This window comes from Pseudochaenichthys georgianus, chromosome 15, assembly GCF_902827115.2.
Source record: "Pseudochaenichthys georgianus chromosome 15, fPseGeo1.2, whole genome shotgun sequence".
In the NCBI taxonomy this organism is placed as follows: Eukaryota; Metazoa; Chordata; class Actinopteri; order Perciformes; family Channichthyidae; genus Pseudochaenichthys; species Pseudochaenichthys georgianus.
The window spans coordinates 15561843-15589000 of NC_047517.1; the positions used below are offsets into that span (position 1 = coordinate 15561843).

Consider the following 27158-nt stretch of genomic DNA (forward strand, 5'->3'; position numbering starts at 1 on the left):
TGTGTCTGAGAAGTGTAATTGGCGCTCGCTGTGTTCTGATTGTCTGCCTCTGATTGGCTCCCCAGTGATATGAAGAGCGTGCTACAAGACCCGGAGCTCACCCTGCTGCAGCGCTGCCTCCTGGTCTCACGGTGAGTTTAAACTCAGCATGGAGCTCTAACACTGTTTGGTGTCTAGTCTACACATGACGCACTGTGTCAATGAGGTACCCCGGCGCGACTATTGTCTTAGCATTCAGACGGTGTCAAAGAAGTTCTGAGTCACTGAGTTCTAACAAAAGTATAGTTTATATAAGCAGGGTAATATTAAACAACAAACAAACAGCTGTTATCCCGGAAGTGGAAAGACGCTCTTTGAGGATACAAACACGTTTTTCTTACCAACATAGAAAAAACCCTCTTTTTGCCTCCATATGTTTCCCCCTGCTAGTGTCTTCCTATCTTTTTGTATAATCGCTACTACTGATCAATCTGGGATCGGGGACCTAATTAAACCAAGCGAGCGTAATTAAATGGAAATCAGTACCTATCATCATTACAGTTAATTGTGTACTAAAAGTATACAAATTAGATCTTATTAGCTGCTTTCCACAATATTTTCTCCTCCCTTTGTGGACCACAGTTTTTACCCGAGGAGGCTGGAGATTAGTATCTAGGTAAAGTGGTTTTAGCTATTGCAGATTTGCACTTGATTATTTATTTGTTACATTTTAATTCATTCAGATTATGTAATGGAAAATATAAGATGTATATTTTAAACTGTGAAATAATCTGCCTAAATAACAGGAGTTATTTTTTGCCGCAACTGTGCAGCCTTGTTTCTGTATCCCCACAAACAAGGCATGACACGAGAGCTGGTGTCAGCAACTCTGATCTCATCTCTGCTCCACTTCTCCGTTCCCTCGAGCATCCGACGTAACTAGAGCAGCCAGTCTGAGTAAAAATGCAATCCCCCCCTCCTCCCCCCCTGTTTGCATCCTGTTATTTAAGCCTAGAACATCCCAAAGAGCCCTTTCCTACGGTGATTGAATACAATGTCTCCGCTCACATTGAGAGCCCATGATTATGTCTCCACATCTGACTGACCGCCCAAGTTTTTCATGCCATGGATAATGTGGCAAGGTAACCTAGCAACAGCTGTGTGCCTCTGCAGATATGTTGAAAGGGATGCTGAGGGAAGTAAATTACAAGAGAAAAGGCAGTGTGTGGAGAGGGGGTGGACGGGAGCTGAAAGGGCAAGGCGTGGGCTGGAAGATGCAGGAACTGTGGTCATTAGTGAGCGAACTACAAGAAGAAACTCGCAGAATGTCTGACCTACACTAACTTCTCCCGAGAGAACATCCGCTAAGCTGATGTGATGTTGTGGTAAACCGCAGGCTGTTCGGGGACGAGTCGGATCTTCACTTCTGGACTGTGGCGTCCCACTACATCCAGGCGTTCGCTCAGGCCCGTCTGTCCACCGCAGAGGGGAACACCCAGGGTGAAGGAACCAAGCCACCGCCGCCTCAGAACCACCTGGACATCTGCAATGATATCCTGTGTGAGAGCTCTTACTTCCAGGTCAGTAAAACAACAAAACATTAAGTGTCAGCATCCCAAATCTGATCCCAAGTCAGACATGTGGGCTTGTGTTGAACCACAACCAGTACTCTTCCCCAAGCCACATCACAACCTTAAAAACGTTCAAATAATTCAAATAAAAAATGACCATTGATACATTTTTTAGGGAACAAATATTGACATCATCTGCTTAAGTGAAAGCAGCACTACCTGTCTCCCCTGTCCCACAGTTAGCCAATACAATAAGGCCAAAAAGAAGCCTTTCTCAAAGAATGGGTTGTACTTTCATGTCTTAGATATTATGAAACAACCAACTTTTTTCTGCATTATTGCACTCAAATGTGCGAAGTAAAAAATGCCTGATACCTCCAAACACGTTCTTTGCTTTCTTGCAGGTTTATAAAAAGTGTCACCTTGATTAAAAAATATAGTACAAGCCGTTTAAAAGACATAGTCTGAAATCTGGTTAGCCGGTTATTGCTTTCTCGGTCTCTGTTTCACTGACACAATGGAGACAAATACCTGATCCCTGCAGTCGACATTTAAAGATTCCCATAGGATTCCTCACAGAGACAGTTACTCTCCTGAAGTCAGAGCACACACAAACAAGCCCCTACCATGCTGTGTCTTGTCATCCAAAGTGTCAACACAGCACAACACAGTATATTCCATTATCAATGACATCGTGTATTAGGGCTGCTCGATTATGGCAAAAATCATAATCTCGATTATTTGGGTCAATAATTGTAATTGTGATTTATTAAATGCGATTATTCATTGACTTTGAAAACATCCATTTATTGGATAAAAAAAATGTGAACAGTATGTTTTTAACAGTTGATTACCCTGAACTTTAAGTATAATTCAACTGAAAAACCCAAAAATAAAAATATAATAAAAAAATAATCGTTTTATTTGTATTACGTTGTTTTCGTAATCGTTGCAAGTCATCATTGTAATCGCGATTAAAATACGATTAATTGAGCAGCCCTATTGTGTATGTATCTCTTCTGTTGTCTCACTAAGCCTCACTCTTTTAGGGAAGTATCTCACACTTTCAAACCTATCTTTCACTTTGACCCCACTAAAACATTTCCTCAATCCCACCAACATTTCCTCCAATGACTCTAGCCCACCCCAGGCTACGCTCAATGAGAAAAACATCTCTTGTTTGCTCCGTGTCATTGCTCGGATCAATTCGCTTGCTGATGGCTTTAATAAACAAAACCTTGGATCCCTTCTTTTTTTCCAGCACTAATTATTGACCCAGTTTATTCTGGAGAGTGTTGAAAAGATGTCTATTGATCTGTCCTCCTCCTCCGCCTTTTTCTACCTTTGCCGGTCAACACAGCACCATCATAGTCCATTTGAATAAAAAAAGAAATCCACCTTCATGTTTTCATCAGGAATGCATCTGTTTTCCATTAAAAGAAAAATGTTCCATGTTAGATCTTATGTGCCCTAACATTGTGTTTGTGTTGCAAGTACAAATCTACTTCTGCGGACATAGTTATACAAATAAAACAAATGGAATAGTTGTTTAAAAGTTGGTTGTCCAAGAGAAGCTAGACTGGATTTCTTCACCTACAAAGCTACATAATGTTCCTCGACCTTTTTTGATGAAAGCCAGTTAAGGAAAACGTCAAACGGCTGTTACTATTAAAGCTTAAATTAGCATGAATGGACTGTCTAATTTCATGGATGTTCTATTAAAAAACCTTTTATAAAGTCTTTTTTTCTCTCTGAGTGTCTTTCGAGGTTAATTTGATGGATTATGCACTATTCTGTTCTTTAAAATAGTTTTAACTTTTAATGAGCAGCCAGAGAGTGATCCCAAAGTTTCAAAGTGCTGCCCAGACACTCGGCAGCTACTCTCACAACTGTTTGTCATAAAACAGCTTCAGTGGCAGCAGCCTGGCTGTAATTATAATATCCACGACTCCAATACAGAGCATGCGGTTACTAAACTCATCTTGTATCTCTGCAAGGATTGTAAGCTCACGGCTGTGACTCACTGAAGAATTCATCATAATAAAGTGCAAAGAAAGTACTGCCTGTGTCGGATAAAGATGTCCTTGGGCAAGACACTTCACCCGGATTTGCTCCTGTGGGTATTGTCCACAGTACATGTATAATATCACTGTGTACTTGTAAAAGCGCCTCGATGACGGCGTGAAGATGGACGGTGTGGCGCAGTGCGCTGTGCAATGATCATCAGATCAAGGGGTGAAACCCGCCACTGCTGCGTCTGTAAAGCCGGTGTGTCCTTGGGCAAGACACTTCACCTGAACTTGCTCCTGTGGGTATTGTCCACAGTGACCATTGCATGTATAAGAAATATGTGTAATGTGTATCTGTAAAGCGCTTTGAGCACTGGAAAAGCGCTATAATAAATGCAAGGAATTATTATTATAAAGATACACCCTGTATCTTTATAATAATAATTCCTTGCATTTATTATAGCGCACACACACACACACACAAATATCCTGTGCAACTAATTTTCTACTATGCTGTTATCGCTCTCGTTATTGAACCATTTTCCCTCTAGTCCTCATATAAAACTCATTCTTTAAAATAGCTATCGCTGTTTAAATGTTTCAAGCCTATCATTTGCTCTCTGAAAAAAATATCTGAACTCCCAATTTGGCACATGTAATGAAATAATGGGGGGGAAAGCACTGATATTAAGTATGGGTGGCTCTGGCACCAGGGACACTGGGAGAACTCTTGAATATTTTAAGGGCTTTTTAATTGCGCTCTCCATCTCGGCTCTCTGTATTTCTATAATTGTCCTCCATTTCTTTTTTTGCACATCATTACTCTTTTTCTGTCCAGAAATGATACATCTCTACTGCTCACCCACACACACGCTTATGGATCTATGGAGGCATTTTGTTAAAATAAGCTAACTTTTGTCTTCACTTTCCTGCCCAACAGAAGTTCCAGTTGGATCGGGTCCACCTGCAGGAAGTGAAGCGCTCCAGTTATGAACACACTAAGAAATGTGCGGACCAGCTCCTCCTGCTGGGTCAGGTAGGAACTGCACCACACAGACTGTTCACACACTACAGAAACAATTATAACATAGAAGAGTGTCATTATAGAAGGGTTTTGGCTCACATTCCCCAGCCTTAAAATAACCTCGGAGATGATCAAACATGTCTTCTGTAATTGACATCAAAGTTACTAAAATATTCTGATCTACTTCAGTGCCCCACTACAAATAAACATCCTGCATTCAAAACCTTCCTTATGTCATGTAATTATGTAAAATGTTCCCTGCGAGTGTTTTATATGATGTTTTGGGATAAGTATTGCTGCTGCATTAATGTGTCTGTTGCCTTTAACCACTGCAGATGTTAAAGGTTGTCCATTGTGACTGTGGTAGTTTTCTCTACAGCAATGCATCATATATTATAAAATCACATGTTTGAAGCATTGTTGTCCAATGATGATGAAATATCTCTAAAAAGATGACTTCTTGTGTGTGACCAGCTTTGTGTGAGTTGCATTTAACAGCTTAACCAAGAGGCTTTTTAAATATGAGTAAAGTGCAATATTTGCCTTTAAGGGCAAACCTCCTTTTGATATTTCAAAAAATAAACCTGGCAGAGGTTTTGCTTTTACTTCTTTCTTGCTTAAAGCTTCCAGACTATATGCCACCATCCTGTCTCCCACAAAAACACTAACTAACACCTTCACACTCTATAGCTGGACATACAAGCATATTCCCATGAGGGTAAATAGGTGATGTCGCTGCTGTGGAGCCTAATGAGGCAAGATTGACGATAAGTGCTGCCTGTGTCCCCCCTGCTGTCTCAGCCTGTGGGGATTGCAGTCACCCCTCCCCACTGTGGCTCTAATCACAGGCTGCAATCAGCAGGCTGTACGTGGAGGCGCTCCCCTCCAATCGGCAGACAGGCTGAGGCCAGCATGAGCTGACCCTGCCTGAGCCTCATCCCCTCCAGATGAAACCCTGATAATGAACATAATTTCCCCTTGTTACTGCTGTTGTTTGTCCTCAGTCATTACATCCTCATCTCTTTGTTGTGGCTCTCAGACGGACCGGGCAGTGCAGTTACTGTTGGAGACGAGCGCAGACAACTCCAGCTACTACTGTGATTCCCTCAAAGCCTGCCTGGTGACCACCATCACCTCCTCAGGACCCTCTCAGTCCACCATCAAACTAGTGGCCACCAACATGATCGCCAACGGCAAGCTAGCAGGTAGAGTTGCTGTATGTCTGAAAAACAAAAAAACTTCTCCTCTGGGTTTTAATGAGTATCTGCAGCATTCATTGTGTGGGTGGCTGCAGCCTCAAAAGCACTTATCCTTAACCCCTGTGCCTCATTGGACAAGTTTTGGCCTTTTTCATTTTTTTATTAAATATGGCATACATTTTGGCAAGGGTGAGATTTTCTTTAGTTTTAACTTTTAACTATTCCGACTCTTAAGGACCCGTAAAAACCACTTATTTTGAGGAAATTCGAGGCATCCATTTTGTTGTATCAGACTTCATCTAAAGCCCTGGGCTGCAGTCGAATAGTCCATTTAGCTTAGGAACCTTCCTAATGGAGTGAAATGACCCGGAAGTCCCTCAGTGGCAGCCATGATAAGTGCCGTTCGAATTCTCTAGATGATAGGAAAGGAGGTTTCAAACTTCCTTTATAACCTCCTTTAGCTTAGGAACCACTGGACCTCCCTAATCGAAAGGAGAGGAGAAAATGCTGCCCCACAATGCCTTGCGGCCGCAGCATTTGCCGTCACACAACAGTCGGCCGTTCACGGAAACAACCGATTATGACCGAGAAATGATATCATGAAAGTTACGGTGCTTATTAAGCATTTTAAAACATAGGTGGTAAGTTACAAAGTGCTTTGTTCTGAACGTTCATCAGTATTATAATCAAAAAGAGAAATATGAACGTTAGTTTTTACTGAAATTATCAAATAAAGTCAACATTTCAGTCTTTACTGAGCTGTGTGGAGTTTGTTCAACTTTTAAAAGATGTTTGAATGGTGATATACACAGTGATAGATGTTAAGGACTAACGTTTATAATAAATACATTTGTATTGATTTTAAGATCTTTAGTTCATACAATCATACGTATTGGGATCATTGGTATTAATGTGGACCGGGGGGAGAGGGTGACGAGCATAAGTTTCACTTTCCTTTTTTATTTCAATTCCAACTTTGGTCATGAAGAATATGTTTCTCTGTTGTCCACGTTCATAAAGCAAAGCAGCAGCATCAGAGCACGGTGCAGAGTCTCTCGATGAGTTTACATCAGTCCCTCGTTCTTATTAAACATCCATGTTGTAGTCCGCTGTATAGAAAACTGTAGTTTCCATAGTTCCCCCACAGCAGCAGACGCACATTCATGACGTCCGCTGGCGCATCATAAACACGTTGGATTCTCTAAAGTACCGCAGTCTCTTCTCCTAAATCCTTTTGAATTCTCCTATCCACTATCCCTTAACCACGTGACGTTTCACTCAGAGGTCAAGGAATAGACGATAGGGTTAGAACTTAGGAGCTGATTTTTGGACTATTCAACTGCAGCCCTGGCTTAACATTTTTTGATTTCCTCCAGATAGAGCCGTTTTTCATGTTTGCCCTTCAGGACAAATAGATGTATTTTCCTGATTTTCTGTAAAAACAAAACCGCAGCAGTTTTTCCAACATTAATATCCTCGAAGGACATCAAAATAACTTTTTTTCAAAGTGAGGCACAAGGGTTAAATATTTATAAAAATATTGGATTCAACTTGATCCAAATATTGCATAATGAGTGTGGCTATTGCCAGCAGTGTGTAAATAAATAATCACACTGGTTTCCGGTCTTGCATAGAGATAGGCTATTATATCTCCATTTCACATGCATACACAAACTCTCCCCTTCTGCTGTCCGTCAGAGGGTGTCCAGCTGCTGTGTTTGATTGACAAGGCGGCGGATGCCTGTCGCTACCTGCAGACCTATGGGGAGTGGAACCGAGCCGCCTGGCTGGCTAAGGTAACTCAGCATGACGGCGTCCGTCAACAGGAAGCATCACACACTGTGAAATGTTTGGATAGTGTCAGAGTGAGTTGTGCGAGTTCAGAGTGTACTAACTGTGTACATTGTACAGTATGCTTGAGTTTCATATTATCTGTTGGTAATTGCAAGAAGAGTTGTGACAGATTATTCACATTTATAATCATAATAAAGCTGTATTTATATAGCACTTTTCATAGCACATGCAGCTCAAAGTGCTTTACAAAATGGCACACACAAATATAAACAAGAAATTCCCCTCAGATCAGATGTTAAAACCTTTACAGATACATGCAGCAAAATATAACATTTTAACATGTTAAGAGACAAAAGGAGGTCAAATGTATGATAATACAAATAAATAATGATTTATCTCGGAAAGATAAGACACAAGACAAGTGAATAGATGCAACAATATAAAACCCTACAAAATAAAGTGAACATATAGGTACAACAGAAATACAAATTAAATGATAATAGTAATAAAAAAGTCATTATTCTAATAAAGGTTAAACGATTAAAATATTTAAAAAAACAACATCAAAAATAAATGTTGCTATTTAAAGTCTTAAGTAAATAATATAAGATAACATGTTTGATTTATACTAAGCCACCGATTTGAACTTATCTTATGAATGTAATTATTTTAGCTTATTTGCAAAGTGTGTGTGTGTGTGTGTGTGTGTGTGTGTGTGTGTGTGTGTGTGTGTGTGTGTGTGTGTGTGTGTGTGTGTGTGTGTGTGTGTGTGTGTGTGTGTGTGTGTGTGTGTGTGTGTGTGTGTGTGTGTGTGTGTGTGTGTGTGTGTGTGTGTGTGTGTGTGTGTGTGTGTGTGTGTGTGTGTGTGTGTGTGTGTGTGTGTGTGTGTGTGTGTGTGTGTGTGTGTGTGTGTGTGTGTGTGTGTGTGTGTGTGTGTGTGTGTGTGTGTGTGTGTCCAGGTGCGTCTGAACCCAGCAGAGAGCTCAGATGTGCTGAAGCGCTGGGCGGAGCACCTGTGCTCCCCGCAGGTCAACCAGAAGTCCAAAGCCATCCTGGTGCTGCTGTCGCTGGGCTGCTTTTACAAAGTAGGAGAGATGCTGCACGGGTAAGACCCTGGACTGATGCCATTATGAGCCTATTGTATAAGAATAATAATAATACATTCGATTTTGATGGCGCTTTTCCTAATGCTCAAAGGCGCTTTCCATATATATATATATATATATATAATCGCAGACATAGCTCAAAAAACGTGCAAGACCATGGCATGGGCTTAGAATGAAGTCCTATGAAGTATTGCTTTGGAAAATATGAAGAAACCCTGGTCTTTCTTGTATTCATTACATTCCCAGAAATTAGGTAAATTAAAAAAGCCATCATAATTAGGAATACCTTTTAACTTTATGTCTTTTAAAATTCCAAATGTTTTACCCTGTGACTTTTTTCCTTTCCTTTGCTCCATTCTCCATCTTTGAGTGTATGGCAGTATAAATGGTCTGACTGACCCCATATATTTTTCCTGAAACGATTCCCTTGGTTTGTTTTTCTACTTCTCCTCCTCTTCTGAGAACTGACAGTGAAAGCTCAGGGAATTAAGGGGATATCGGGGCAGATGTATGCTTTGGGATCCCAGCCATCAGGGCAGGGATGAGGCTGGGGTCTGCCAATAGCTCTCACCTCCTCATGCCTGTGTCTTTGTCCTCCTCCATCCATCTCCCGGGCAGCATGCGGTACTTTGATCGAGCCGCGCTCTTCATCGAAGCCTGTCTGAAGTACGGGGTGATGGAGGCCGATGACTCTTCCAATATCCTTTTTGAAAACCCATTACTGCACTCCGAGGGACATTTATAACCAGGGTTAGGTTCCCTCTTAACGCTGTCCATCTGTACTGCAGATGTGCACTCCGTAGTAGAGAGCTCTTCACAGTAAAGGACATTTAAAAGCACATCGTATCTCATGAGAGAATTTTTATAACTTACTTTAAAAACGTCTGAACATAGACATACAGAAAGAATACATGTGTTGTAGTTTAGCCCATCCTGCAATGTTTTTCCTCAGATGTATATAAGTTTACTTTATTGCAACTGCATACATAAGTTCTACTAGTCAGCCTTTTTTTTGGCTTATATTATATTCTTATTTGTATCTTGTGTGATCAGCGTAATGTAGTAATAAACACACGACAGAACAAAGGATAAGGGGGTGGGAAAAGGTAAACCTCTAAAGTAATATTTCATCTCATGAGTTGGAAACATCCCCCCTGGCTTGTTCATTGGTCAGATCTGGCCTGAAGCCACTAAGTGATTTATCATTTATGGAGAGCAGACCAGGAGCACACTAAGCCTGCGCAGGGCCAAGCTGTCTTTCGAGTTTCCCAGTGTATTCCTTAATATCCTCCTTTAAGAAAGTGACATATCTATTTTAAAACCACTATAAATGTGGCCTAACTACAAACTCAAGTGTCTGTTTCCATCTAATCTTTAGTATTTTTGTGACCATCAAAAGTAGCCTAAACGAGGTGGGCCGCAGTGCCATCAGATAAATGCTGAATATATTTAGTTGCACTTGCTAAAACGTAATGCAGTCAAAGCAACAGTTCTGAAAAAAACAGGTCGTCCCTTCATTAAGGGGATAAAGACCTGTTGATGTGAAGCATTTTAAGGGAGGGTTTGATCTCCTACTCTTTGTCTTGCATGATGTTATGCATATAAGTGTTCCTAGTATTGTAATGACTGCAAAGATCTCTGTATATGAGATTCACATTATTTATTTTCTCACCAAACTGTTCAGTGGTGTCTTCATCCCGCATTCATTATATTAGTCAGGTGTCTGTATGTGATAATGATGATAAACATGACACTGTGCAGTGCATCTAAATCTGGCTGACTGGCTTCCTCTTTCTTTTTTGAAAGCCTTGGCAGCAGACTTTTGGACTAATTATGGTCTTGAAAAAACATTACAGACACTATTACAGTTATCTAACGTAATTCAAATCAATTCAGGAACTCTGAATCTTGTTGGGATAGAGAAGGCTGTACCTTTGCAGTCCCTTTTCTGTGGGATTTAAAGAGTACTTCTGAGTCAAGGATAATGCCCAGCGTCATTATGTTCATCATCGGCTACTTTTCCTTGGGTCTTTCTAAAAAAAAAAAAAAAGAACATTATCACAGATACTTACTAAAACAAACAAACATGTGATGTTAAAATCAGAGTATACTTTCCTGAGGGGGAATGGAAACTTTCACTGTGTTTTCTTCTGACTTATTCAATGTTATGAGTTCTCCTTGACCTCCTCCTGCACATAAACTAATCAAGTCTGCGTTTCTGGAGTACGCTCGGCTGCTGCGCTCCCTGGGCCTGCGGGAGGGCGCCGCTCTGTGGGCGTCCCGGGCCGGCAGCGCAGGGGAGCAGCTGATGGAGGAGCTGTTCCAGGGGGAGGGCAGCGTGCCAGAGAGCGTTATCAGCGAAGACAAAGAGCTGGGCCAGGAGAGCACCGAGTGACCTCTGAAAGATTTGGAGAAGAACGGATGATGGTGCAAATCAAGGATCCGTCATTCATTCTTCCTTCTAAACCTCGACCAGTGTGAGTGAGCTCTGTGTCGGCGCCCAGAGGAGTCATGATCCTCATCCGTAGAAGAGAGGAGATGTTTCCGTGTGGAGTCCGTCTCCCTGTTTCTATGACTACAAAGAGTTTCTAAATGTTTGGTATGACGTGTGTGTTTGTGCACATTTGTGAATGCATGCAACGGCCCCAAAAGAAACACTCTTCTGTCCTGATTCCCCCCCAACACGTGAAGTGATGCGCCTCGTGTTTTTGTAGGTTAATGGATTTAACTTTTTATTTATGGTTGCTTGGTAAGCTTTATTTTGCGTGCCTGTGTTAATGACTTCAAAGTACTGTTGTAGCTCTACGGGTTTAATTTGCCTTTTCTCTGCTGGGATGAAATACGGCAGAGTTAATTCATCCAAAAATAATACGTTCCATATTTCATTTGCACTGCCCTTGACGGCCCACATTACTACTCCATGACTGGATTCCCTCGTAAATTAACCAAAAATACCACATTATTAGAATGCTAACTATGATTCCCTGTACAGAGACACAGTATTTCTGTTGGCAGACACACGACAGACTGGGTGTTCCAGCCACAGCAGGAGGTGCTGTATAATTGAGTGACCAAAGCCTGCTGCCTCCCAGCCTCCTCAGCTGTAACTGTTGAGCGGCAGGAAAGTTAGCCAGGCCACCTTGCTCCTAATTCACCCGTATTATAATTGAATGTCCCTGAACACAGAGGCGATAGGAGTGATGCCGTTTAATTAGTTTGTGCAGAGTTCACATTAGTTGAATAGATCATTCCACTAAGGATTTTTCGTTTTCTACTTTTATGAAACCTTGAAACGAAAACTACTCTTGATGTTTGTGTGACGCGGTTGTTCTATGATGTGTATTACAAGATGATCTGTCAAAAATGTGTCTGTACTCATTTGAATCAGACTTTTGACATCATTTACACACAAACGGTAATCTCTGTGCTGCCCATCACAATTACAAAGGCAGACACACATATTTTAGGATATGACCCACTGCCATCCGTTCTGCTTTTCTGACCATCATACTCATCCTAATGACGATGCAAAATACATATTAAGTGGTTGTGTTTTTTATTGCGTTGTAGCGTGTTAACTGGTCCTGAAACGAGACAGTAACTCCATCCGTGGGACCATTGTTTGTTGTGCGGTTTTGTGTTTCATAAACACGTCAGTGCTGTTTCTGTTGTGTTGTGTTACGTATAACCCCGAATCACTATGGCAACCCAGGCCTATTTTAGGGCACTACATGCTCCTGTAGATCCATTTCACTCCCACTGACATACTGTAGGATCTCACACCCAGCAGATAATCAGCTGTAGTTTACCCATGCTGTGTTTCTTCCTCCAATCGTCATGCAGTATTGTGCAATGAACTGTACTTCCTCTTTATGATTAGTGTGACTAACACAGAGCAAACTATAGCCTTTGTTCATTGTTCTTTGTTCATTGTTTGTACAGTGATCCTAATGCTTTAAGCTATATAAATATGACAAGAGAAAAAAAATCTGTATATATGGATGGAAATAAAATCAATATTATTAACTTTATATGTCCTGTGTGCTGTTATATGTTGACTCAAGAGGGCGCTCTTGTCCCTCCAATGAGAGGCAAAGTGGCTGTGTAATGGCACTTTGAGAGAAAGACCTGTTATAGGTAGATTGGATTTGAATGTTCCTTCATTTGTCAAACTGCCCTAAAAGTGAATTAGTTCCTGCATGAGTCGCTTCCGCCTTTAATGGCTTATTTTCTGCTCAGAAGGAGGGCCAACAGCTGGCCGCAGCTCGCTGCCCAGGTCTAACGGTTCTCACTCTTTTCCTTTCTCCTTGGATTTATTCATTGAAGTGCATTCTGTTTCTTCTCTCCTGCGAGAAAGGCAGAGCACAACGAGAAGAAAAACAGTCTGAAACAGAAGGCCACACAAATGATTGGTTGTGTTCCCTTTTAATGGCCTAATGAATAACTGCCGGAGAGCCGATCCAGCCGTTCCCGCCAGGCCATCGGTATGCAGGCCGCACTGCGCCTCTGTTCTGTCCCTCTGTTTTGTCCCTCTGTTTAAACTCTCGGCTACCACCCAGCTCGCCAAATGGCTCTGATAACTCTCATCCTGCCATCCACCTCTTCCCCAACTTATATGTACTTAATCCTTCTTTTTTGCTTTGTAAAACAGGTGGACACCATGCCAACTCATGTTGCTGTTGCACGATTTCCTGGAAGCCTTTATTCCATCTGCTGTTTGGCTTTTTGTACCCCCATTCAGAAATAAACATTCAAAGTAGTTTTAAAAAACACAAGATTAAGAGTGTTTGGATCCAAAGCTGTGAGGAGAATGTGTGTTCATTTAACAGATGGAAATCCCACGCTGCATACGGGGCAGAATTAACCAGTGGCGTTTTCTCCTGGAGGCCAAGGGAAGCCAGGCTTCCCCTGTTTTTTCGGATTGTAGTTATAATTTTAATAAATAAATAAAAACACTTCGTTTAGTTTCGGAAATTCTTTGTTGTGTGTTGCTGCCGGCCCGTCTCTCCCCCATTCTCATTGAGTATTTTACAAAGAGTGAAACAGCGCCCCTCTAGATGTTATGGTGAAACAGTAGATTGCACTCTGTTGCGAGAGGAGGCCAGCCGAAATAGACTGGCGAAGTCCCTCCCCTTCCGGTGGACCTCCATGGGACCTTATCTCGGAAAAATTATGTATTGAACTCAATGGAGAGAGAAAGATTATCTTTCGATCCCGTTTGAATTGTGCCACGAATTACACATATGTTTGTCAATTTAAAAGATAATTTTGCAAGTCAAAAAAAAAAAAGATGTGTCGTAAAACTGTGAAGTAACCAAGGATTGACTACCCTCACTATCACCACAATGAAACACGTCCAGAAAAATGTCATGCAAAGCTGCCTGCCTTCCTTTGATTCTCTCTGAACTGCCTGGTATTTTTAATGTTTAATGTCAACCATTTGTGCAGATAGCGTGAAGTAGAAAATATCGCAGATACTAATGTAGTGTTAGCATTTCTCCCCCGGGCTTAAATTGTGTATTATAGAATGATCACACCGGTGACAGTACTCTTCAAAGGGTTCACGAAATATGACTACTACTCTTACTGTTTAACATGTTGGGTTACTTGATGTTACTTCATATTAAGGCTAATAAAAATGACAAGGCTGTAATGCTAACTAATGTGCTAGCTACTAGCAAGGTAACTAACTTGATCCAGCCACTCTTGGTCCTTTCATCAGACGGGAAGCAAAAGAACGAACAAGACCCATTGCTGGTATGATAACAACCTCGTACTAAGCACACAGGCATCTTGTTAAAGTTATCTTAGCCATCGCCATATAGATAACTAAGATCAGCGCCATATAGATATAATCTATCTCTTAGTGGATGAAAACAATTGTGACATCACTTACGCGACTCTGGGATTTGTAGTCTTTCTAGTTGCGTATTTTTCAGTAGTCTTTTATTTCAACAGTTTTACGACAAACTGACTTTTTTGACATGGAAAATATTTTTTAAGATTGACAAACATCATATGTGTAATTCAAACGCGATCGAAAGATAAGTTCTCTCTCTCCATTGACTTCAATACATTATTTTTCCGAAATAAGGTCCCATGGACCGGAAGTAGATGGGCGTGACTTCGCTTCCCTTGGTGAAAACAAATGGAGGGATTGACCAATCAGACAAGGCTCACGTCATGCCCCTGCCAACGTGTGATTAGTCAGGGCCATGCCAAGGGAAGCCAGAGGCTTAAACATTGTCACAGCTCACAGTACCTGTCAGCCAATAAGACAGATGTTTATTTCCATTCAACTCTGGTTGGTCTGGTGTCTTGCCTCTGTTGCATTCACTGAACACGGGAAATTACAATCCTGCCGTCCTCTCTAGTGTCATGATGAGGTTCAGGTAAAGCACGCTTAATGTATTATATTATTGACTCAATAATATAATACATGACTTTGAGAGTAGGCAATCTAGGCATATTAACACAATTCATTAAACATGCTTATCACGGCGACGGTGTACTGAGATTCTTTTTTTTCCTTTCTTTTTTTTCCATTTTTGCTAGGGGGCCCCTTAGTGGCTGCGGGGTCCTAAGCGCCCGCTTATGTCGCTTAATGAGTCGGGCCGGCTCTGACTGCACCACTCTCAACGCCGTTAGAAAGTAGCAAGCAACTGAAGCAAGTGCAGTTATGGAGGGTGGAGATTTGGAGTATTTAATCAAAAATGATTGTACTAAACTTCCGCTACAGCAGCAACAACAAATACAATCTGATGACAGGCCAATGCCCAAACTGGAGCTGTGTACAGCGAGGAAAAAAAGAGCGAATCGGACGTAAAACGTTAAAGGTCTCCTGATTTAGTTTGTGAATGAATGCTTATTAGAGTTTCGGCTAGAGAGTGCGTGCGGACCTGTCGGTTAGATAACAGGCGTGTGTAAGTCCTGCATCTACAAATGTGTGTAAAATGATACCGGGTGCTGTAATCACTCATCTGGTTACGTTATTACATTGACCACCACACCCCCGACCCAAAAGAAAGGATGTATTATAGGCTTCCCCTAATTTTTCCCCCACGCCACGCTACTGGAATTAACAGCCTTCGCCAAATCAATCATACACGGTATTCTCGCTGCTACGCATTCTCAATCATCTGTGTAAGCAGCCATCGAACTGGGGCCTTCGTGTGCAGCCGAACACTGCAGTCTGTGGTGGAGAAGTACAGCAGGTCATCCATTTCCCATGAGCATGTTCTCCTCTGGTGCTGACAGATCTCTTCGTCCAGGATGGACAGGTCCATGCCTGCTCGCAGTACGAAAAGCCAACACGTCTTCCTCTGAATGTGTGTTACGTAGTGCTGTAGCGACGCGTCGACTTCAAAATATCGTCGACGACATATTTCCGCGTCGACGCGTAGCTACACACACGTGGGTCACCCACAGCAACAAGCAGTTCTAGCTGTGGTGGCTACCATTAGCAGCTAGCATTTGCTCTCCGATTTTACATTAAAATGGAATTATGGATTATAAATTCAATCATTTTTTTATACATAGACGTTAAAAACCTATGGATTCACCGATTCAGCCGCGTTTTTTCTCATTTTAATGCCATTGAACACGTCTTTTGATCAGATTGACAGCTACGGTGGTGAGACGATCTCCCTAGAAGCTCTGTAAAGGTACGTGTTGTGATGACTGTATTTTCTTCCCCTGTCGCGAGTCCGGATCACTCAGTGATGATACTATATACCTACATAATCTGTGGAGTCTCATCTTTAATTGGATATCTTGTATGTGCAGCTACGATAAGTAATAAGGGTACTTTTATCTTGAGTTCTGTGCCAATGTCCGTTAGCATTTTTCGCTCAGCGGTCATTTAGATGCTTCTTATGAGACTTGTGTTTTGTTTTGGTAAAAATGGTTTGTATCGTCAATTAGCTGAGATTATTGCCGTTAATCTGGTATAACACATTAATAGGTTCTTAAATATTAAGATCCACTGAGACACAGTATCGTGACATTTTTTTTTTTTACATTACGTTTTTTATGAATTGAACAACAGAAAAATAATCGTTAGATTAGTCGACTAATCGATCAAATAATCGCCCGATTAATCGTTTTCAAAATAATCGTTTCCCCCCAGCACTAGTGTTACGCCCATAGACTGTATATAAATGGACGTAGGGTCCGTGACGTCACCCATAGGATTCTGCAGAGTTGCCGTGAAGCCCTTAGTAGGCGGAGTCGGCCCCTAACGGCTCAACGGTGATGTCAGAGTTCAACTCCCGCCTTCTCCAAATAAGGGCAAAGAGGCGGAGCCGAGGCGGGACCTGCTGCCACCGAGCTGTGACGATGGCATTTAACGAGGAAACTAAAAATCATAAATGCCACAACGACAGGGAGCGCCAGAACAGGAGAAGGGCAATGTTTGAGGAGCCGGGCAATGCCCTTTGCCCAGTAGCTTCGTTCGAGGCCTACCTATCAACACTGCCTGAATCAGCAAAGGCTTTCTACCACCATCCAAGGAAGTCGGTGAAGCCTGGGGATGCGGTGTGGTATAGCATGGAGCCCTTGGGGGTGAACAGCCTGGGGTCCATGATGACCCGCATTAGTGAAGAGGCTGGCACTGCTACGCGTTACACAAACCATTGCGTCAGAAGCACCTGCATACAGTGGCTGGCGGAGGCAGGGTTGGAGGCCAGAGAAATCATGTCCGTTAGCGGGCATAAAAATGAGTCATCGCTTCGCAGCTACTGGGCTCCATCTCTGGACAACAGAAAGATGTGGAGCAACACGCTTTTTACCGGTCCGGGACACGCCATGAAACGGCCACTGGAGGAAAGCTCTTCCGATAACCTACCCGTGAACACCACAGCACCACCTGCAAAAAAGTCTGGCATGGAGTTCATGGAGAGCTGTTTCAAAAATTGCACTTTTAATGGCAGCATGAACATCCACCTTCATTCTGAAGCCAAAATGTTAAATATGTAAATAAATAAATAAATAGCCTAATTCAAGAATTGTTGTCAATAAATTGTTTTCAATAAATTGGTTAATAATATATTATTTACTATAATTATATCAATAACTGTAAGCGGGAAAGCAGGAGTGTTCGATTGATCGGCTAGCGTTACCAAGGGAACTACTTTATAGGAACTACTTTCTGACGGAGATTAACTCAAGCAGAAAGTGTAGGTTTGGGAGCAAATTAGCCGACATTATGAAATTATTTTACGATATTGTTGATTACAATGGTCCTCGGTCTCACCGGAAGTTGATTTGCCTGCGCCATCTTGAGTACCGTCCCATGGCTCTTATTTCTGCCGGAGGAGCGAGGAGCGATCATGGAGGAGCGATAACCGAGGAACCACGAGACCATCCTCCGATGAAATCCTCAGATACTCACCCCGCCCCCTTACTGTGTATCGCTCACTGATTGGACGAGGCAGTGCATGCACTGATCTGATGCTTCTTGACATGAGAGCAATACCCCAGCGGAGTGAAGAAACTACATGAACCTCACTGACCTGCTTAGCTTTTAATTCAGCTGCCAAACCGCAGTCATTAAGTCCTATTTAAAATGTTAATTTGCTCCACACAAACAAACAAAGTGTGCAGTCCAATGAATGTTAATCTAACTGGGTTTTGATAGATAACATATCTGTTTTTGTTCTTTGAATAATTGTATTCCTATTGTGCACTCTAATCAATATTAATCAAACTATTGTTCGTTTAAATACATTTTAAGAATGGCGTTTATCTTTTTTGAGAATGACTTCTTATTTTATTTCATGTATTTGGATCTACAACAGATGATACTAATCTTTATGTCAGTAAATGTGCACTAACAGAGGTGGGGGTGTTTATGGAAATAACGGGTACAGAGCTGGCTGCTGCCAGACGAACAGCTGTGCAGCGTCATCACAAACGGACGTCGCTTCACGTGACGCTCCGGAGGAAAGTACGTCCCATTGCTCTTAAAACTCATTTCCCTGCTTCTCGTGGTTTCCTTGCGTCCCTCCATGCTTCCCTGGTGGGAGGGACTAAACGCAGGGAAACGACGAAAGTGAGGGAAGCAAGGATTTCATTTAATCGACCTGAGAAGCAGCCATAGAATCGCAATCATACACTTGAGGCCGTTCTTGAACGTCATTATTGGTACGACAGTACTGCGGCAGAATAAAGCACTCGAATTTCACTTACCGCATTCATGCACCATCTGTTTTAACCGCAGAGCGAGTCACAATAGTCCGATATATAAGCATGAAGAACAAACAACCACGGCCGGCTACAAGTTGTGTTTCCTGGATGAGCTGAGCAGGCAGAGTCCCTGTAGCTAGCTTCACGGAGCAGCTAGCAGAGAGACAAGAAGCTAACAGCGGCAGGCACTTGACAGAGCCGTCACTCAATGTGACCACGCCCTAATTAATGCAAAAACTTTAAGACCTAATTATAAATAAAAGGGTCGCGTTAGAAAACAATTCACTCACAGATCCATAATCATGAAGGTGGAATCTAACTATATCGATAATAAAAATGTATGGAGCCAGGGGTAGAAACATAGTTTTTTTCTGCTATAAAATTGGGCATTTTAACATGGGGGTCTATGGAAATTGCTCCTTTCTGCAGCCATCGCCTATCGGCCAATATATGAACTGCAGTGTGTGGCACTTCCGTATTGGCGTCCCGGCTCTTCCCCAGAGTGTGCCGCTTGGTTACGCCCCGTCTAGACTACAGGCATCGAAAAATGCTTTCAACGCTTCGCCCATTCATTTGAATGGGGTGACGTAGAGGATTTTGAATCTTCGCCAAACTGTATTGTGGGGAGCATGGCTTTGCAAGCATCGTGAGCATCAAAAGTTGAGCAATGTTCAACTTTTGATGCTTCCGATGCTTTCGAAGCTGGCATCAGCCAATCAAATCCCGTTTATGCAAATCCCGCCAGTACAAGCGCTAGCCAATCAAACCGCGTGCAAGCTGGGAGAGCCAGACCGCAGTTAATTTCCTCATATTCCAAATGAGAAATTACGGTAGCAAATCACCCGGTTCTTTACGACCAGAACTATTTACCGGGATACAAACCGGAGGAACCAGGCATGGAGGGAGGTGGCAGAGACAGTGGGTGAAACTGGTAGGTTTTCGCCTGTTTGGGGAGTTTATATCCAGTTTACTTCGTTTTAACATTGCTATTGCTTTGTATGCCGGGGGCGGGCGGGAGATTCCTGATTTGTTGTTGGTCGCCTTGGGCGAGAGAAATCGCCAAGCCTCAGACACAGTGGCGGCGCCAGAGTTTTTCTCTAGGGGGTGCTGTGGGGTAGCTTGACGAGGGTGCTCAAACATTAAGGGTTTCCCATTAATGCACCTGCGCTACAGTTGAATTGTCTACTGCAACACTCCCCACATGCACACACAGTGCACCCGCGACTGTTACAATGAAGGCGCGATAATCAGCTCACGACATATAGGTGTAAGCAGGGGTAAAGTGCTATTTTTACAAGTGGGGGGTGGACCTCACCTCCTCTAGGGGAGTCCTCACCTCCTCTAGTGGGGTCCGGGGGCATGTTTCCCCGGGAAGATTTTTTTAAATATTGAAGTTAAAAGCATCAATCTGGTGCACTTTGAGAGCAACATTAAGAGATCTATGTATACATCTCTCAACATCCATATGACACAGAACTGTAAACAGATTTTCTATTTATTTATAGATATTTTTTAAATCACACACCCTTTTAAAACAAACCGTTTGAGACCCACTGAGATAACTAGACTAGAGTTAACTATCTAAACACTGAGAGCCCTTTACTTCACCTGAGCTGAGGTTATCTGAGACTCTCCGTCTGACAGGAGAGAGTTCTCCCTCCACCTTGTTGTTGAAAAAGCTCCTTATTAGGAGGAGTTAGCTTGGCTAGCTAGCACCAGATGCTAACCACAACGATCTCCGGTAGATACCCACCGGTGCGCGAGGCAAGCTCTCGCTCGCGCACGCACGCACACAAAATGGCTCGTGACACACACACACACACACACACACACACACAGAGAGCAGAGCTTGAATGAAACACAGAGACCAGAGAAGCTACTTGTAGGCTACTCACAACGCTAGGCTATTATGTGCAGAATCCCTCTCGCTTTCAGGTGGTTTTGATTGAGTGTCCACACGTGGACGTTTAAGGACTAAAAAACGATCCATCTTTCACTTTGCTGTTAGCAAATAATTTGGTGCTCTGGCTAACAGGAAGTCACTCAAGTGTCAAAGTAATTTAGCCTATGGGTAGGTCAAAAATCGAATGGGTGCTGGCCATGATTGGCCTAATCATATCACCTGTGTTGGCTTTATGTTTTTGGTCAAAAATGTGTTTGTTTCACATTTGCATTGATGTAATCAATAATGTTTCTAATTTAATAAAAATAATAATAATAATAATTACAAAATAAATAAAAATAAAACATATTTCTTGGGGGTGCTTAGGGGGTGCTTTGGCAATTCTGGGGGGTGCTTCAGCAGCTCCCCCCTGGCGCCGCCCCTGCTCAGACACGCCCAGCTTCAAGATTTTTTGATGAACATCACACCTTCATCACCTTCCTCCACACAACTATCAACAGTTTCCTACTCCCAGGCTGCTCCACGGGAAATTGATCTACACGAGTAAAGGTCATGTTTCTCTCAAACATCCCCTCTCACCCCCGCATCACCTCCTCTCACCCTCATCTGTGGGTAACCGCTGGTGTGGAGGGAACCCACAGCTCTGACCTCATCTGATATCACAGTCAGCAGCTCTTCAGATTGGTGAGAAGTGACTTCCCTCCCTTCTTTCATCCTCTGCTATTGGTAGATCTCTCTGTCTTCCCAGATGTTCACAGACTCTGATTGGCCGATGTGTGCTGTCGAGGGCCCCTGTTGCTGCTCCAGGTGATGTTTATGTAGAAGGTATTCATGGCCCCCATGTTTATCTGATTCCATTTAGATGAATGTCACAGTGTTTAGCCGACCATGGCCTCACCTCGCCACAACACCACCCTGCTCCCATTTAAACAGAGGCATGAGTGAGAGAGAGTAAATCGGGGATGGGGGGCTCGACAGGGGCAGCATAGGGGAACAACGGGATCTATGGAACATTACCACTCGATGACAAACTCTTATCGAGGCCCCGGTAATGACTTGAGGACAGGATAATCTTTTAAAAAGCTCCTGCTATCTCTAAAACCGCTCTTTTGTGGCTTCCACGTGTGCATGTTGCGGTGAGGGCTGTTATTTACAAAAGCAAAAAGGAATCAATGAGTGCATTGTGTCAGGAGCGTGGAGCTGCAGTGTGGTCTGCAGCTCCTGCACAGGCTTTTACATGATTCTACCACTGCTAATCCTCACAGAATGATCAGGGATATGAGAGTGAGAAAGACACAAATGATTTGTTTAAATGTGAAGGCTCACATAGACAGTGTACAGACTTCAGAGTGACACACCTATTTCACTATTGTAATCTGGGAGCAGGATGTTTATGTGATGATATTAATCCCACATATCATAGGAAATCTTCACGGCTATGTCAACAAGCTGTAAAGACTTGGCTGAAAGATGTCTTCCCCTGTTGTTGACAAAACTACATCCAGACCCTCTGGTGATGTGTGTTTTACATGTAAATATCAAATAGACACTGCAGAGAGATCCTATTAACAAATTCACAAAAAACTAAACAAAAGGGTGGTGAGAGAAGAGGAAAGAAAAGGCCTTAACCAAACAGTATGCATACTAGGAAGGAGGAAAAAATTGAGGAACAGTTTCGAAAGTACATATTCCTCTTATCTTTATTGTATGGTGGCCGACTGGTGCAAACGCGCTACAACGGCCAAACACAATTGCATTAGGAGAAGTGCGATGCAATTTAAAAACTATGCAAGAAACAACAACAAATGTGCCAAAACACATGCACATTATGAACCAACTAAACAACACACAGTGAAGCTCAACAACAATGTCTCTACACAGACATCATATTCAAGATAAAAGAAACAGACTTGATGTGAGCAGTTACACGTAGGAACTACTTTCTTCCTCCGTATATCCGCGCAGAAGGAAGTGTGCATGCCATGCACTCATGGATAAGAGGTAGAAGCATGCTTTCTTCTGCGAGGTGATACAGATGATGGCTGTAGTTCAAAAGATAGAAAAAAAAAAATGATATCTTGATTTTGAGGTGAAATGTACACAAAACAGTACACATATTAGAGTAGAAAGAAGTTGAAATATGCAGACATGAGAGGACTCGAGGGGACCCAGAAATCCAAGCTGTGTGTGTGTTTTATGTGTGTCAATGGAAGGCAATGAGGTAATAAAGATGCCACAGATGCCCCTACTACAGTGAGGCCCTCCCCAGGCTAATTGTCACTGTCCTTTGGGAGATTATAGCAGGGGGAAGGCAGGGATGATTATGAAGGAAATGGCCTCTTATAAGCCGCTGTGCGCTCGGCCAGCTGGGCCCAGGGCTGCAGACCGGGGTGTTCCCTTTCACTGGAGGACAGTGGGAGCCAGTGGAGGATGTAAAGGATACCTGTGCTGCAGCTGACCCATTTCCTGTATTGTTGCTTGTGTATATGTGCATGTATGTGTGTTTATCTGAGGCTGTGTATCCATGAATATGTGCTGAGCGTACAGAGTGATCCCAGTTTAACTGCCCTGGCCTCTTTCCTGTGAGCGCAGATAGACTATCCTGCTGGGTTGGGGTCTCTCGCGGAGCAGTGTGTTTTTATTTCTAGTCAAGCGGAGTACGTGTGTTTCCTCTCCGTGTAGTCCGGCCGGACACACTGGGCCTGTGTGTGAGAGCGGGGCCATTTGGGGGGGGGAGGAGCTGAAGCTGGCTGTTTTGCTGCGGCCCGTGCAAGCCTTCACTCCTGGGGATAAGCACGTGCGGCTCTGCCAAGAGAGAACCGGGTCCAGGATCAGTGTTTCTCCTGTGATTTTAAAGGATAACATCAGCTGTGTTGTTAAATTGAGATGACGATCAATCACAGAATGCTTCCATCTACAGTTTCAAGTGCAGAAATTTGTTTTATGGCTGCACTTCCTTATTTTTGCTCATTTGAGACTAGCACTGCGTCCCATAATGCATTCTTAAAATTCTAACCATGTCTTGAGTTTCTAGCAGTGGCGGCCGGCCCATAGGGGCGCTAGGGGCGCCGCCCCACCTCTTCCCACATACAAAAAATGTAATTAAAAAAATATATATATATTTTATATTTTTATTTTTAATGAACAAGGTAAATATCATACAATTGGTATCACTAAAATGTATAATCTACAATAAAATCTCGTTTAAAATTGTGTTACGATCTAACACAAAAGTTACTGATAAGTCACATGTTTCCTGCCTGGCCTTGCCCGTGGCATTAGTTTATCATTACCGGGCGGAGCCCCCGAGCCAAACAGCAGCAACCAGCACGTTGCAAAAGTCTCAATAGTAAACTGTGCCGCCGAAACATAATTTCAGCCAATCAGCGCCGTCAAATATTTTGGTCACGAGGACGCTCACGTTGGAGCCCACGTTGCTTACGTGAGTTGTTGTTTAGACTCGTGAGTGACCAAGGTGACGCAGTAGTTGGATGAGAATGGTGTGCAGGTGGAGTCGGCGGACCTCGGTCCGCACCCAATTCCGTGCAAGAGCTACTCTCCAATCCTTTCGAAAGGAGAAGTTTGGGAGATAAATTGATACTTAAAGACCTTGGACCGGACCAACCCGATTTGTATATATCGCAGCAAGCTCGTGAAAAAGACAACGTATCAACAAGGCTTCTCACAAGGCTAGCTGGATGCAAACGATGCAAACAGGTAAATGCTATCTTTTGTTTCCCATGCTTGCTCTTCAAACAGCCGGGGACAGATATACGATCTGTTCAGAAACTAGACAAAAGTTAAACGAGTACAAACCACAGACTGTCTGTGTCATGGAGAATACAGTCGCTGGTTTATTTATGTCTGTAGGCCGTTGTTGTGAGTGTGGACGGTCGGATATAACCTTAGCTTAGCCAAGCTCCATTCAGAAAACAAGCATTCTAAAAGGTTTTTCGCCTGCCGTCTGTCTGCAGACTTGTCAAAGCATTAATTCATGGTTTTTACTAACCGGTATCAGTATGTTGTTACGTTGGCATCATTTAGAAACGTGTATTATAATTTAATCACGGTAAAATATGTTCATTTTGTTGTAGTTGTAGCTCCCGAGCCAGCGCGTCTTGTTTGAATGATGCGAGTAAACACAGCTGGCAGCCGCGGTGAAACTCGAGCAACTAGAGCGATGCGATAGGAGCGTTTAGAGCGAAGCGAATATTCGCATCGCGTCCGGTCTGAACGCAGCATTAAAGCGAGCTCCGCGCTGCACTGGAAACGCGCCATTACATCACCAGAAGTCCTAATTTAAGGGGTAATTTCTCCCAAAAAAAAACGTTTTACTCACTATATCAACAGCCCCACCAAAAATATTTTCCACCAGCCGCCACTGGTTTCTAGAATAGCTGAAGAAAGAATTAAGGATTTTTGAGTCGGCCATCATTTGTGACGGATGTCCCACGATGCAACAGAAATGGAAAAAAATGTACAGAATCAGAGGGTAAGTTTGTACAATTATTGTATTTGCTTTAGTGTATCAGTATAACATAACAATTGTACTGTAAGATAATTAAATCAAAAGAAATCCCCAAATGTGGGCATAGATTAGAAGAAGACATTTAAAAGGAGAAAACTATAACAAATATTAGCTCTACATCTGCTTTAAAATAAAGCTGCTTGGTTAAAAAATGTGGACAGGTGTAACTATTTTTGTAAACAATTGGCAATACAATGTTCTAAAGTTGTAGTTTGAATAACACTTGTCCATGCACATATTGTGTTTCTTGCTAAAATAAATGCCACAGCTAATTAGTGTGTTGTGCACTACCTGCCAACATACAGTATCTCCATTAGTACAACTTTAGGACTGATATATTTATTATATCTCCACTAGGGGGCGGCAGAGGACTAGAGAACAGAAGTGTGACGTGTCTGGTATCACTATCTCCCTCCAACTCCTGAGTAAGGGTTTGGGGATTCAAGACCCCCCCCCCCCAGACTTGTTTCAAGAAGTTCTGTAGAAATTAGCTGTCTGTGCAACAACTTAAGATGATAAAAAAACATTTGTTTTAAAGTCCAATTAAAACATTGTGTTACCTATGCTGCAGTTCATTGGCACATTATTTCACAGCTTCTAAAAACACTGCATGCATGTTATGTTTCATTCATGTCATTATTCAGTCAGTTCAATGTGTGATTTTCACCACCTGGGGTGCTAACTAGGCTGTGGGGTCTGTGCCTGCATCCCATAGCATTCTGCCTGCTGTGTGTTTGTCGTTGGCTGAGGTGTGTGAAAGCCTCTTAACCAGGGCCAAATTCACCATATACATTGGGAGGGGGACATCCCCCCCAATATTCAGATACGCTCAAAATGTCCCCCCAATATATAGCCTAACTGATACAAACAAATTAAAATAAAATTGCTATTCTATGACTTTTTTTATTTTGGCTATTTGTATACTTGAAAATCTTTATTTTCTTCACCAAAATGATATTTTCTTTTCATATGTAAATTGGGTCCGCCTTTGTTTGTTTATGCTACCTTTATTTTGTACCCGGGGGGTGTATTTCGCTGTCGCACGTCCGAGTCCAGCTTCAGTTAGCGTTGATGCTCCAAGCAGGGTCAGTTATGTTTTAATTTGCCCTCCATTAGTTCTGGTATCTTTTTCTAGTTAGCCCTAAACTATATTATTTATTTCGTAATGGTAATGTTAATGAACCATCCGGTTTAGCTTCTTTGTGTAAATAAAAAGAACACGTCCCGACGGAACACGACTGTTGTGTCGCCTCACGTCTCCTGCGTCTTGGCCAACAGTCGCACTGGAACACACCGCAAAGACTTAAGCCGACGGCCAAGTAGCACGTACGAACTGCGCATGTGTGAGTGGCAATAACTCTCCTTACCAGCAGGCGGCGGTAGTGTGTATTCGTCATTCAAAAGAGGCAACAACCGGAAGACAGACTGGGTGATACACCAAGAGAAGAAGAACAGACAGCGTGATATAAACAAACAACAAATAGCGTGTGCGTTCCATTTTCACTCTACAACAAGAAGCTCATGGGGCTTTCCCGAACCTGTGTCGAGAGCTGGAGTTAAATGAAATCTCAGATGTGCTTTCTTAATAGTTTGTTTGGGTCCCTCACTTCCGTTTCACGTCTCATGCACTGATTCGCTAGCTGAACAGCCAATCAGAGTGATTTATTTGACCGACAGCCTTTGACCGATTGGTAGGTTTTCGGGCCAAAAAGGTGTCGGCACGGCCAAAAAGACACGGCGGTGCGGGACACACCAATCTGAGTAGGGCGGCAGGACGCTCATCGTCGGCCTGACATCATTCGACGGCCAAAATCGGCTTGGTGTGTCCGGGACTTAAGGAGCTTAAGTGAATCATGCAGC

At 42.7% G+C, this 27158-nt stretch overlaps 1 protein-coding gene across 1 annotated transcript in view; it reads left to right on the plus strand.

Moving 5' to 3' along the window:
* Positions 1-12713, plus strand: part of wdr11 (WD repeat domain 11) — a 109983-nt gene extending 97270 nt beyond the window's left edge. The window contains 8 exon segments of the mRNA XM_034100489.1: positions 66-131; positions 1376-1559; positions 4500-4595; positions 5623-5788; positions 7481-7578; positions 8536-8681; positions 9301-9380; positions 10878-12713. Of these exon segments, the coding sequence (XP_033956380.1) occupies positions 66-131; positions 1376-1559; positions 4500-4595; positions 5623-5788; positions 7481-7578; positions 8536-8681; positions 9301-9380; positions 10878-11077 (1036 nt within the window). The 3' untranslated portion in view covers positions 11078-12713.
* Positions 12714-27158: the final 14445 nt, after the last annotated feature.